Source organism: Neodiprion fabricii, chromosome 1 (genome assembly GCF_021155785.1).
Source record: "Neodiprion fabricii isolate iyNeoFabr1 chromosome 1, iyNeoFabr1.1, whole genome shotgun sequence".
NCBI lineage: Eukaryota > Metazoa > Arthropoda > Insecta > Hymenoptera > Diprionidae > Neodiprion > Neodiprion fabricii.
This window is the reverse complement of record NC_060239.1, coordinates 20,472,639-20,485,370: the sequence shown is the minus strand read 5'-3', so window position 1 is coordinate 20,485,370 and position 12,732 is coordinate 20,472,639. Positions and strand designations below refer to the sequence as shown.

Sequence of the window (12,732 nt, the reverse complement as noted above, 5' to 3'; positions counted from 1 at the left end):
TTTTTCCACAAATCTGTTATAGGGATATAATAGTTTCATATAAGATTAATAGTCAAACAACTTAAGAGTTTTTGTTGAATTTTATCCGGTGTTGAATGTATCTCGTATCACTGAAAGAAAATCCGTTGGTTAAAAAAAAAAATATATATATATATTTTAATTTAATGCCTGTTCGAATTAATTAGGAATAACCATGTTAAAATTATCAATTCATATTTAAGTATGAGGGAAATTGAATATGAAAGCCAAATGTCATGCAAATTTTACAACAAATTGATACTATGCTTTCGAAACCAAAGCATACCAATATAAACATGAGTTTTTCTTTTGAATTAATGTCACTCTAAGATATTTAATTCTATCTAATAAGTAATAGAAAGTTATCGAACGATTGCAAAATTTGCTAGTATTACATCAGTAATGAAGAACCTTTGACTTAATGGCTATGTTGAGCAGTATAATGATACTTAACATGTTTCATAGGTTACTTTTGATTGACGAGGTTTGAAAATATTTCAAATTTGTTACCTCAGCCTTGGTCGCATTTTTGTTATCCGTAATCAATGTACCTTTGATACTTGCAATTAGTTCGAAGAAACTAAACAAGATCGAATATTGTATTTACGTCTAAGTCTCCTACTCTTTCTCTAATCTTTCTCACTCAGCTTTGTCTGATATCGGCATCGACTATTGACGAAGAATTCTCCCGAAATTAAAAATTCATCGTCAAATTCATGCAAATGAAATCAGATATCTACTGAAATACTGAAAATAATTAGTTTGAAATAATTCTGTGTTTTCTGACTGTACTATCTAAGTTTTACATTGAGATATGTCACCTAATACTGATCCTGCTGGTTTAATAGATTGTAAGTCCAATCTTTCAAGATTTGAAGTATATATGTATCTAATGTTGTTTAAACGCAATGTGTTCCATGAAACAGAAAGACGGCAGTTTTCAAAAAACTTCCCTCGAAAATTGAGAGTTAGAGTATTTTTACGTTTTTGATTTTTCAGCTGTAATGTATCGACTTTTTTGAGGTATGATTGAGCCGTAAAAAAAATCAACAAAAGTAAAATTCGTAAACTAATATTAATTTTCAAGTCAGGAGTTGAAGACATGAAAAAAATTAATTCGTTTTTAGGAATTTGTATTTCAGTTGTGTAATATGTGTTTATTATTTAAATTCACACAGTCGCATGCATCTAATGTAGTACTAACTTGACTTTGGCTTAAATGAATAATAGTGATAATAATAATAAAGTATCGTTTTTATTTTTTGACGTGTCAATTGAAGGTGCAAAACTTTCACAATTGTGATATAAATTAAATATTACAAGTAAAACAATTTTAATCATGTGTTTGAACTTGATTTCTCAGTTTCAATATTAATATTTTATGAAATTAAATTTTTATCAAAATTGCATACGGCACATCCTAATTGCCAAAGGTAAATGTTTATAAATTATAAATATATTAATCAAATATCAATTTGCATTGTGTTAAATATATTGTGCATAACATAAAAGGATTACCTCATAGGATTTAGTTATGAAGAAATTCAGTATATAGCGCGTTATTGTCACTGACCACATATGTACATGATTGGTATAGACGTAGTATTAAGTAATATGTTAATTAGAGTAATAAAATAATAATACACATCAATGTAATACGGCCTTTCTACAACTCTATGCATATTCATACTTGCATATCAACTTTGTAACTAGTTGTCAAGTAATGCTACACGTTGGAGAAGACATATTTTTCTAAATGCGGAACATTCAATTTTGTGTATCATTTGGACACCGTCTATCAGCCCATGGCACTTTTGTAAACCATTCTTACACGGCCTGTTAGCATGGCCTGTTTGCACACAATAATTTTGGCAATAGTGTACAGTACGTTTGCACACAGAAACTTCAATGCACACGGCAATATTGCACACAATACTCCTGCCCACAGAAAAGTCGAAACATTTAGGTGCCGATAATTAGGAAAAGGGTCCTGCATCAAAAATTAGGTAGATTTTAGCTACCCTTCACTGGATAACAGAACTGGTGTAAAAAAGTGTCGTGCCTACATGAGTATTGACCCTCGGATCACAGATTTCACTGAAAATTCCAGGAACATTCTTTTGGCTGAAAATATGTTCATCAGATTCGATTGTCTAATACTCTCCTTGTTAGTCTCAGGACACAAATATGAATAACAAAACATAGTAAAATTTTGAAAATATTACAGGAAAATTCAGTTGATAAGGTTCATACGGAAAATAGGACATTCTTTTTCCTGTAAAAGTAGATTCTCATCCGAAAAATTTTTCAGAGAAGTTGAGGAACATGTGTCGCAATAACTATATTTCTCTAGTGCATCACATTATATTTATCTGAATGTTTTTTTTTAATATTTGACAATAGTTCATTTGTAAAATATTAATGTATTTCTAGAACATGGAATAAGATAAGGTGCATGCAAAATGTGGTATAAATAGGAAGTACTTTTGCGCGGTATTAGTATGGAACACTCCTTCAACATAATGTTTTATCACAGTTACGATGTCAGTTAAAATAAATTATTTTATAAGATTAGTAGTAACCGCCTAACAGCAAAACAATTTTTTTCATCAGTTCTACAATTTGTCGCTATCTTGTCGGCTCGTAAAATACATAAATACACACATATTCCTCGAATAAAGAATGTGCCTTGGTCGATTTGTAGCTACAAATACCGAAGTCCATGTATCTCAAACGCGAAAAAAGGCTCAACAGGCAGAAAAATCGAGTTTCTGATGTGCTTCTGGACTTTCTTTCTGACAGCTTTTCAAAATCTGCTGCTTGGGAGATGTCAGCAGCCGTTTCCACCAAAGATCTAGGAGTCTCTCACTTAATTTACGTTTGTCATAGAGCCTCAAGCTGGTTATACCAGTGCATACAGGGTGTAGAGTGAAGTCATATACTGTGTTTGACTCGCATGTTGTATTACTGTAATTGTAGCATTGACCACATTTTGTACCTACCGTGTTTTGCCGACAAGATTGGTGCAAGAATGGTTGTATAACAGTTTTTGTTGCATTTACGTATATAAAGACGTAAAAATAACTAAATTAATTTCTCATACAGCAATTTAGTCCCACGACTAAACTCTCTTCTACCTAGCTGTACACCAGAAGGTCCATCGTGACTTCGGTTATGGGGTTAGTTATATTTACACTGACAGACACGAGCTGCTGTACTCGGGGCAAAAATCTTGCATCAATGTTGCATTAATTTTGTCAGCAAAACGGTGCGAACCAAGTGTATCTGGCATCACCAGTGACGCAGTATGTAAGTAAAACACAGTGTACCGTTTCAGTTACTAACAATCTTAGTCACGCATAAAATAATCTTTTCAACGCATACACTCACAATCAGTTCCGCGTGACGTCAGGCGCAACCGCTGATAATTGTATCTCTGTAGCCGCAACTACGAAAGCTCCAACTTCCGATACTCTCCACATTCGCAACAGCTAGTGCCAGGCGATACTGTAAAATGTTCTGGCTTAAATAACTAGAATCTTGAATATGCCCACGGTTTGAAAATGGTGAATATAAATTGTCAGGAGCTTTTCCCATCGCGATGGAGTGTCGTCGTATTCATTTCCTATATGACACTGTTCGTTAATCAAGGTACGTTATTTGAGGCTAAGTTGTCGGCGATTTTTTTGATTCTCGTTTTAAAATTCTATGGTAATTTTTATCATTCAGACGATCAAACCTGACTAGGAGAAAACAAAGAATATCGAAATTTCATTCACACTTATCTGGAAAAAGAAATGCCGGTCTGTTCATTTTTCGTATTTATAGTGGAATCTTTTTGAAAGTTATTAGAGCGCCTTTAACGCTAATTTAAAAATTTATCATCTAATTACCACGTGAAACAAATCGATTATAAAAATTGTTTTGCAAACTGGCTTCTATTTCAAAAAAGAACACTCCTGTGATTACATTATTTGTTATTAACTAATGTGCATGAAGTTCTAAACGCACATTACACCAAAAATATTAATTAGTATATTATACCAAGATAGGCGTTTCGTTAAATTTTTTAATCCAAATTGATAAATCTGTAATGCAGGATGTTGAATAGTTTGCCAACAAAAACTAGCTTGGTACAGGATCCTTGAATTTTCATTGCAGTGGTTGTTCAGAATTTCAGGCACACACGTATGATAATTGAGAAAATTTCAGCTCTCAAGGGACCAAGTGTTTTTATGCTTATAAAATAATTAACTTGTCAGTTACTATTATTCAATTTATAAGTCATTATTGATTAGTATTTCACACATTTTTCAGGAATCTTAGTAACATGGTCTCAAAATGAAGAAAATTCCTACAAGTACAATACTGTCACTGTGGTACTAATGACGGAGATACTAAAGCTGATTTTATCAATTGGATTTTACTGTAGAGAGTAAGTAAAGACATACATTTCCTTGACTTTTCGATCGATTAAACTTCATAACAAGTTGAAGTTACCATGATTAAGGGGGGAAACCGGTTTATGAGGTCGAAATTTTGCTGTTTTTCATGATTTTTTTTAACCAGGAAGGAATAATCACAAAACGTTTAAACTTGGAGGATATTTTATTTATGTTTTCAAGTGCACTTTGAAATTTTTTCAAATGATTTCCGCCGGAAATAGTGGAGTTACCGCGTGCAGTCCATGGGCGATTGCCATCCGAGCATTTGGCTTGCGTACATCCCTGACATCGCAATTTTTATCTGTAATCATCAGGATTTTTTTTTTTCATTAAAAACATATTTTCTAAGAATATGAACCTAATTTTGATCAAACAAATTGAAAATTGCATGTTTTTGAGGTGTTTGAACACAATGTCATGTTTTTATATTATATTTTTTCATCTTTCTTGCATAAAAACATATAATTTTAATAACAATATAATCCCCGAATTAGGTTCATATCACGTGGAATTGAATAAAGAATATCTATACCAAATTTCAGAACGATTGATCAATAACTTTTTGAGCTAGAATGTACGCAAGTCGAACAAAAAGTCGTTTCGAGAAAAACGCGTTTGAAATAAAATGTAGCGAAAACGAGAAATTCAAGGCAGTAATTAATAATAAAAAATGCTCACCGGTTAATCAGCTATTCCAGCACCATATAGCAATCCCTCTTCTTGCTCATATGCGTCATTCTATTATTCAATAGCACAGCGGTATTGAGGCAGGTAGCTGGAAAAGAAGGGCCTGGGCGACCGCTCCGTTATAATTACCGTGCGCTTCTTCACAGAACCGACGGGCGGTCACTTAAGTGCTCATTGCATTCGAACTAATGGGAATTTTGCTTTGAAATTTTGACCACATATTCTTGAATAGTTATACTAACGATTCATGCAATAAAAAAAAAGACGACCATGTCTTATTTTGCTTGTTATCAAAGCCTACGCCTCACTGATGTGAAATTGCTGCAGTCAGTGCAATTCTACGTGCAATGACGAATATAACTACCAGAATAAATATTTCCGTTTGATGCAGCTATGATGCCAAGAAATGTATTTTTGTAATTAAATTGCCATTTATTGTTGGAATGCTTTTCCTGGCCTTACGTGTGCATAAAACAGGAGTTTTTTGATATGTTTGTTCGGTACTACATGTAAAATTGCGTTGACTACCACATGTTCACATCAGTCCTGCATGGGCTTTGACAATAGTATAAAAGATTGACATTCAACTCTGTAAGTAAAGATATAGCAGCCTTTTAACATTGAGTTGAGATTAGAATCAGATTTATAAGTCAGTACAACATTTAGCATAAGGATGTATGGGACATATTTCCAAATACCAAAAATATTTTGAAACATCTTTGATGCAAAAAGAATAATATGCAAGAATATTCACTGACTTGTTTTTCCACATTGTACAAGTCGATTATACAGAGTTGTGTATTGTGTTATAATCAACCAAAAACAATTCTCGCGGGGGTCATGCAAATTAATTAAAAAAATTGCGTATTTTCGAGCAAAAACACACTGATATTAATGATTCAATATTTCTTAGAAATTGTACAATTTGAAATATTGAATGACGCGCCATAAATTATAATCCAAATTATTAGTCTTTTTCACTCTTTTTAAATTTTTACTGGAATTCTTAGTTATTACTGTGAATGAAGGGTATTTAAAAACAACCTTATCCTTTATAACAAAATTGCGCAGGATAAAAGATGAAATCTGAAGTATTTGTGAAAATTTCACAGTACAAATTTATTGTAATTTTTTGAGTTTCACACATTTGATACGTGAATAGATATAATTTTGGAGTTTCACTTTCGTGTTTTCGCAGTCCTCTAGACTCTAGAGTTAGTCACCAACCTCCTGAACTGTAATCCGCAACCTCTTGAACTGTTATCCGCGTATGCTTATGATTTGCTACAATCGCTATTTGATTGAATTTCTGACTAAGAATCTGAGTAATTTCATTAGCCATATTATTCATAGGTCACTTGAAGACAACTCAATTGTGACGTGAGCACAAAACCATTCTTTTTTGTATCGTTGTTGATGTTGTAATTGAACGTATATGATTGTCTTCACCTCGATGATGACGAATAAATATTTGTTTCTTGGATATGAAGGTCAATGAAACAGACGTCAATTTGTTAACGTTTCGGCCCGGGTGGGAGCGCTCCTCAGAACGAACTTTTTTTAACATGATAATCTGTCACAGGACAAGCCAAGATTATATACAGAGAGTGAGAAGGAAGAACAAAACATATATAGAAAAAAGTAAAATAAATAAATAATTCATAAATAGATAAATGATAATTAAATTAAAAATAAAGATACAATAATATAAAATATACAATTTAACGACTGGTTTACATAGAAAACACATCACCAAATGAATGCGATTTAATTTAACAGAAAACGGTATTATAATCACCTGGTGCAACAATTTTTTGGATAAAAAAGCATGATGTGGAACATGCCGATGAAACAGTTTTATAGAATAAAATTATAAAATACACTATTACATTATACAGTGCAATACGGAACTCCTAAGCACACATCATAGAGCAAAATTAATGGCAAGGAAGGCACGACATTGAATTTAGATGACCGTTAGAGACGTTGACACAACAATGGTCGGACCAGAAGAAGGCTTACCGGCAAGTAGGAGACATAGATATGACCTAGGAACATAGAAGCCAAAAAAGGACAATTTGGATGATAAAGTAGAGATATGCACAATAGGTAACTTAGGGGAACTAAGAATGGTGTATTACCGACGTATAGATATTACTGAGGTGTTCAATATCTTGACGCAAATTAACTGAAAGAGGATGTGCAACAATGTTACACATCTCAAGAAGAAGGCGTTTGTAATACAACGGTTCCACAGCTAAGACGCTAGCCCGTTCATAATTAAAGACATGGTCTAGTTCAATGGAGTGTCTGGTTAAAGCAGTGTAATTTTCATCTAGGCCATGAATGTTGCGTTTGTGCTCCTTAATTCTAGTATGTAATTGCCTACTTGTTTGCCCAATGTATATCTTGTCACAGTTTTTGCAGGGAATTTTGTAAACCACACAAGAGCGGTTGTCCAAGGGTAGACGGTCTTTGCTTGAGTCAAAAAATTGGGATAAGTCATGCTTGTTTTTTCCAACAAATTGGATGTTGTACCTAGCGAAAATTCTGTTTAACGACTCAAAAAGGCCAGCGACATGCGTGATAGACACAAAATTTTTTGGAACGACAGGAACGTCGCCAAGATCATTGTGGTTGGAGTCATTAGATGACAAAATCGAGAGGTGTCTCTTCTGTATATGATTCTGCAACATGAGGGCAGGATAGTCGTTCTTGCGTAATGCGTCATAGATCAAGGAAAGATTTTTGTTGTGAAATTCTGAGCTAGACAATCTGATGGCTCTGTCCACCAAGCAATAGATCGTACCAGTCTTGTCTGATCTAGGATGGTGCGAACGATAATTTAGATACCTTTGTGACCACGTAGATTTGTGGTACCAGTCAGTTTTGATGAACTGATTATCGTTAATGATTAGAACGTCTAAAAAACTAATTTGGCCGTTAATTTCAGGTTCAATGGTGAATTGTAACCTAGGGTGGAAACTATTGAAAACTTCAGGACGAGTTTCCATCTTGTTTTTAGGGGCAGCTGTAATTATATCGTCAATATATCTAAAATACAATGGAAGAGCGAAATCCAATTTTTGAATGCAGCATTGGTCTAGATCATCCATCACAAGAACGGACAAGATTGGGGAGAGCGGAGAGCCCATAGGTAAATCATAAGTTTGGGCGTAGTTAGTGTTGTTAAATTTGAAGATGGTAGCCTTGAAACAAATGTTTAACGCGTTAATTAGTTCCCTGGGTTCCCTGAGTGGAACCGGGACATGGTTGGATAGTTGAGACCACCTACTAGTAATTGACAGCGTTAAGGTGTCGCTGACCTGGATCTAAAAGTTGTAATCGATCGAAGCGCCCTCTGCGTAAGTTTCCTCGGTTCCAAACCATTCGAAGGTGGTACTCTCCACCGGGGAGTAGCGCAACACAATATTAGACAAAACGCGGTCGGTAAAAGGCCTGAATCTGAGTCGGTAACCATACCAACAGGACTGACTCAAATTATGCATGCAAATGATGACGTCATGTGTGTAGCGACTGCATCACGACCGAACTGATTATTTTGATAGTTTTATGGTGAATATAGCAAATTCAATTTCGCGTTCCGTGAAACACCCTTGAATATGGGAGATTCTTTGACGAATCGGACAGATTTAAATAAAAATCGACCGACACAATTTTGATGTAGCTTAAAATTTTTTCACGGCTCTATATCGAAAAAATAGGGATACGTATTCGAGGATTTTTTTATTGTACATATTTTGTACCATAGAGGGGATCGAAAATTTGATAATTTGGTGTTTTTTGGTATGGAGACTAATTTTCAAAAATTCATAACGCCGGATCTATTTGAGCTGAAAAGTTTGTTTTTTCAACCCAAAGCTAATAAAATGAATTTTAATACTACAATTCTTTCATTTACGATTATTCCGAAATTTATATTGTTATAAATAATTAATATGTTTAAATCGAATTTTAACAATCGCCTTCACCTCGTAGCGAGTTCTCAGCACGACCATCGTATTCTACGTCAAATTATCTATCAATAACGCATTTTTATTTGATGGAGAAATTATTATTACTGTAGGAAAAAATTAAATTAATCATTTATATTACAGAGGAAAACGATACAAGGCAAGATAACGAGGCGTGCAATGGAACCCGCGCGCCGATGTGACGTGCCGCGCTAGATAAATTAATTCTTTTCCTCCAGTAATAATAATTTCTCCATCAATTAAAAATACGTTATGGACGAAAAATTTCACGTAAAATACGATGGTTGTGCTAAGAACTCGCTACGAGGTTGGGGCAATTGTTAAAAATCGATTGAAACATATTAATTGTTTATAACAGTACAAATTTCGGAATAATCGTTAATGAAAGAATTGTGATAAAATTCATTTTATTAGCTTTGAGATGAAAAAAACGAACTTTCCAGCTCAAATAGAACCGGCGTTATGAATTTTTGAAAGTGAGTCTTCCAAGCAAAAAAACACCAAATTATCAAATTTTCGATGCCCTCTATTTTACGAAATATGTGAAATCAAAAATCCGCGAATACGTATCCCTATTTTTTCGGTATAGAACCCGTAAAAAAAATTTCAGCTAATTCAAAAATGTGTCGATCACAAAGGTGTTCGGTTGGAAAAGAATGTCCCAATATACATTAAAACATATCGCGCAATATTAGTTTTACACAGCACGAAGTATTTTCAAAATGATTTCATAAATATCACCATTCACCATTTGTAGATATTCGCAAATATGTTCGAAAAATACGATTGAAACAAAACGGGTACGAATCGTTGTGGTCTCGTTTTATGAAGCATCGCTACGACCTTGCATGACTATTCTTCGACATAGGTATCGAAATCATTCTGAAATTGTACACCGCTTGTTACACACAACTCTACTGACAATAATGAAATAATTTTATGTTCGAAGCTATTTTACTAATGAAAAGGGTTTCAAAAAATGATTATATATAATATTGGAACACTTTATTCATGTTACTATGGATGTATGAAACAATTGTTAACATCGACGTTGAGGATTATTTTTATACCCTCTGAAATATTAAATACAAGGAAATAGTATCCAAGATTCCAGGTAACTATGAAGCTGCGGGTTGTGCAAAACAGTTTCTTCTCCCGGTTGATGGGAGTTTCTAACATCCTTTGCGAAGTAATGTAATTTGAACATAGTTCACCACTCCATGAAGATATCCTCGCGGCATGTCGATCTGCATGTAACATTGCGACCGTCCAACGGTTACGATGGACTATCCTGTACAATATAAGCGTGTTTATTTGGTTGTTTCGCCTTTTCAACGTAGAATCCATAACATGATTAGTACTTGTGGATAAAAATATACTTTGGCACACAATTCGAGCCCTTCCCCCCCCCCCCCCCCCCCCCTACCATATAAGGACTCATACAAATACATGGGTCCTTTTCTGTTCTCTTACAACCATGTGTCGGCGCCATCTCACTATACCCAAAAATGTTGAAAGTGAATGGTCGAATCTGATGAAATGGAATAGCGTGATTAGAAATTTTGATCATCTTGAATAATCCGAAAAGTTGAGATAATTCTTTTGAAATTAGGATATTCATTTTTTACGAATCACTCTAAATTTCACCGTGTTCAATATTTTACTACCGATAGCAGATATCTAATGTAGGTCATTTGGAATGAATATGAATGGGAAATTCCTCGTCAAACCCGACGGATTATTTGTAATCGGAAAGATTTTTTACAGAATGTATAAAATGGTAGAAGCCTCGCCAAAAAATGGTACCATTAAACAATTCGTTCGTTAATAACAATTACAATGTTCAACGTTTCCGGATAAACCAAAGTTTTCTACGAAAGCTTATCCTCCCTGCTCGCGAATGTGCTGTGAATCATTTTTCTACGTCAAATAGAACCGGAGATGAGATATTGATTCTTCAAGTTTACTGCGCGCCCATTTTGCAACAAAATTGAATGACTCGGCGCTTTCGGAAAAAAAATCGTAGAAATAGGTTTTGACTTTTTATGCTCACATATCACTTCGAAAAAGCTTTCATTGTTTTGGAAAATACGCGGTCATTTTTTGTCAGAATGATATTTCTGATTCAAGAACCTAAATTTCGTTCCAACTGACTTTTTATGGTTTATATGATGAAATAATAACAGTCGTAATATTTATTTTCCTTAAGATTTGAAATTTCTCGCATATTTGCATCGTACTTAGGGTATATGTCAACACGTGTAAATTTCTCCTATTATCGGAAAAGAAAATTACCGTACGATTATAATAATTGAACTCTCCGAGCATTCGAATCTAGGCTCCGATAAAGTTGTGGTATTCGCAACGAAGCATTCAGCAATTCTTATGTTCTGCACACTCCTAACGAAAAATCAAAATGATTATATATGAAGAGAACAGAGAAAAGAAAATTTGAAACACGTATGGGCTATTCCGCGTCAACCGGATCAGTCATATCTCAGATATTTTTTTAATTTGGCATGTGGATTGTATAGGGGGAGTTAGATTTTTGTGCCAAAGCGCGAATCTCATAATGCAAAATTCGATTTTTTATTAACAATAACAAATTAGACTCCCATTTTTTTCAAAAATTCATAACTTCGGCAAAAAATTAGATACAATATATTTTTTTTTTTCAAATTACGCGGAAAGCTCCATAGAATTTAAAAAAAAATACGAAATGGTAAAAACAAGTTGTTATCAATTGTTTATTTAACAATTAATTTTTCAAAGATTTTTAAAACAGTGACTGACACGATCAAAAAATTTTTTTTAAATTCTGACATGTTCCTTGAACTGTACTACAACCTGTGAATTAATTCCAGAGGGGTGTTTTTCTTCGTTTTCGAGTAAAAAATGATTAAAGGTGTCGATGCGCATGAAATTGCGGCGCGCCGAGTCTCTACGTAATGGCGGGCGGCCGGTTGCCGTCCACCGCTACCCCGCGGTGGCGTCGCAGCGTTATTTTAGAGTCATTTTCACGATGTAGGACATGATTGAAGAATCTGAAAAAAATACTGTACCTTCACAAGGCCTGCTCAAAGCGATAAGTGAAGTTTCAGGAATGTTTTTTTATTTTAAAATAAGTAGCAAGTTATGAAATTATTATCATTTATGTGCACTCTCATGGTGTGTAACCGTTATTTTGAATCTCTGTAATAAAAAAACGGTGAAAAACACATTCCTGAAACTTCACTTATCGCTTTGAGCAGGCCTTGTGAAGGTACAGTATTTTTTTCAGATTCTTCAATCATGTCCTACATCGTGAAAATGACTCTAAAATAACGCTGCGACGCCACCGCGGGGTAGCGGTGGACGGCAACCGGCCGCCCGCCATTACGCAGAGACTCGGCGCGCCGCAATTTCATGCGCATCGACACCTTTAATCATTTTTTACTCGAAAACGAAGAAAAACACCCCTCTGGAATTAATTCACAGGTTGTAGTACAGTTCAAGGAACATGTCAGAATTTAAAAAAAATTTTTTGATCGTGTCAGTCACTGTTTTAAAAATCTTTGAAAAATTAATTGTTAAATAAACAATTGATA

General features: G+C 34.3%; 1 protein-coding gene and 2 long non-coding RNA genes across 4 annotated transcripts in view; 1 reads left to right on the top strand and 2 right to left on the bottom strand.

The window, feature by feature from the left end:
• Positions 1 to 1,425: 1,425 nt before the first annotated feature.
• LOC124174423 lies at positions 1,426 to 3,500 on the bottom strand. The gene is made up of 2 exons (XR_006868933.1): positions 3,409 to 3,500; positions 1,426 to 2,872 (listed from the first exon to the last, which is right to left on the bottom strand). It is a non-coding gene; the product is annotated as an uncharacterized LOC124174423 (long non-coding RNA).
• The window catches only part of LOC124174421 (UDP-galactose transporter senju), a 65,692-nt gene continuing 55,823 nt past the window's right edge, over positions 2,864 to 12,732 (top strand). The window contains exons 1-2 of one of the 2 annotated variants that reach the window (XM_046553575.1): positions 2,864 to 3,327; positions 4,336 to 4,453. In XM_046553575.1, coding sequence (XP_046409531.1) covers positions 4,404 to 4,453 — 50 coding nt within the window. In that variant the 5' untranslated portion in view covers positions 2,864 to 3,327; positions 4,336 to 4,403. Of the gene's footprint in view, positions 3,328 to 3,452; positions 3,670 to 4,335; positions 4,454 to 12,732 lie in introns of those variants that run through there. The other variant, XM_046553574.1, reaches the window with a different exon arrangement.
• On the bottom strand, positions 4,732 to 7,375 carry LOC124174422. Its single transcript, XR_006868932.1, has 3 exons — positions 6,949 to 7,375; positions 5,142 to 6,723; positions 4,732 to 4,764 (listed from the first exon to the last, which is right to left on the bottom strand). It is a non-coding gene; the product is annotated as an uncharacterized LOC124174422 (long non-coding RNA).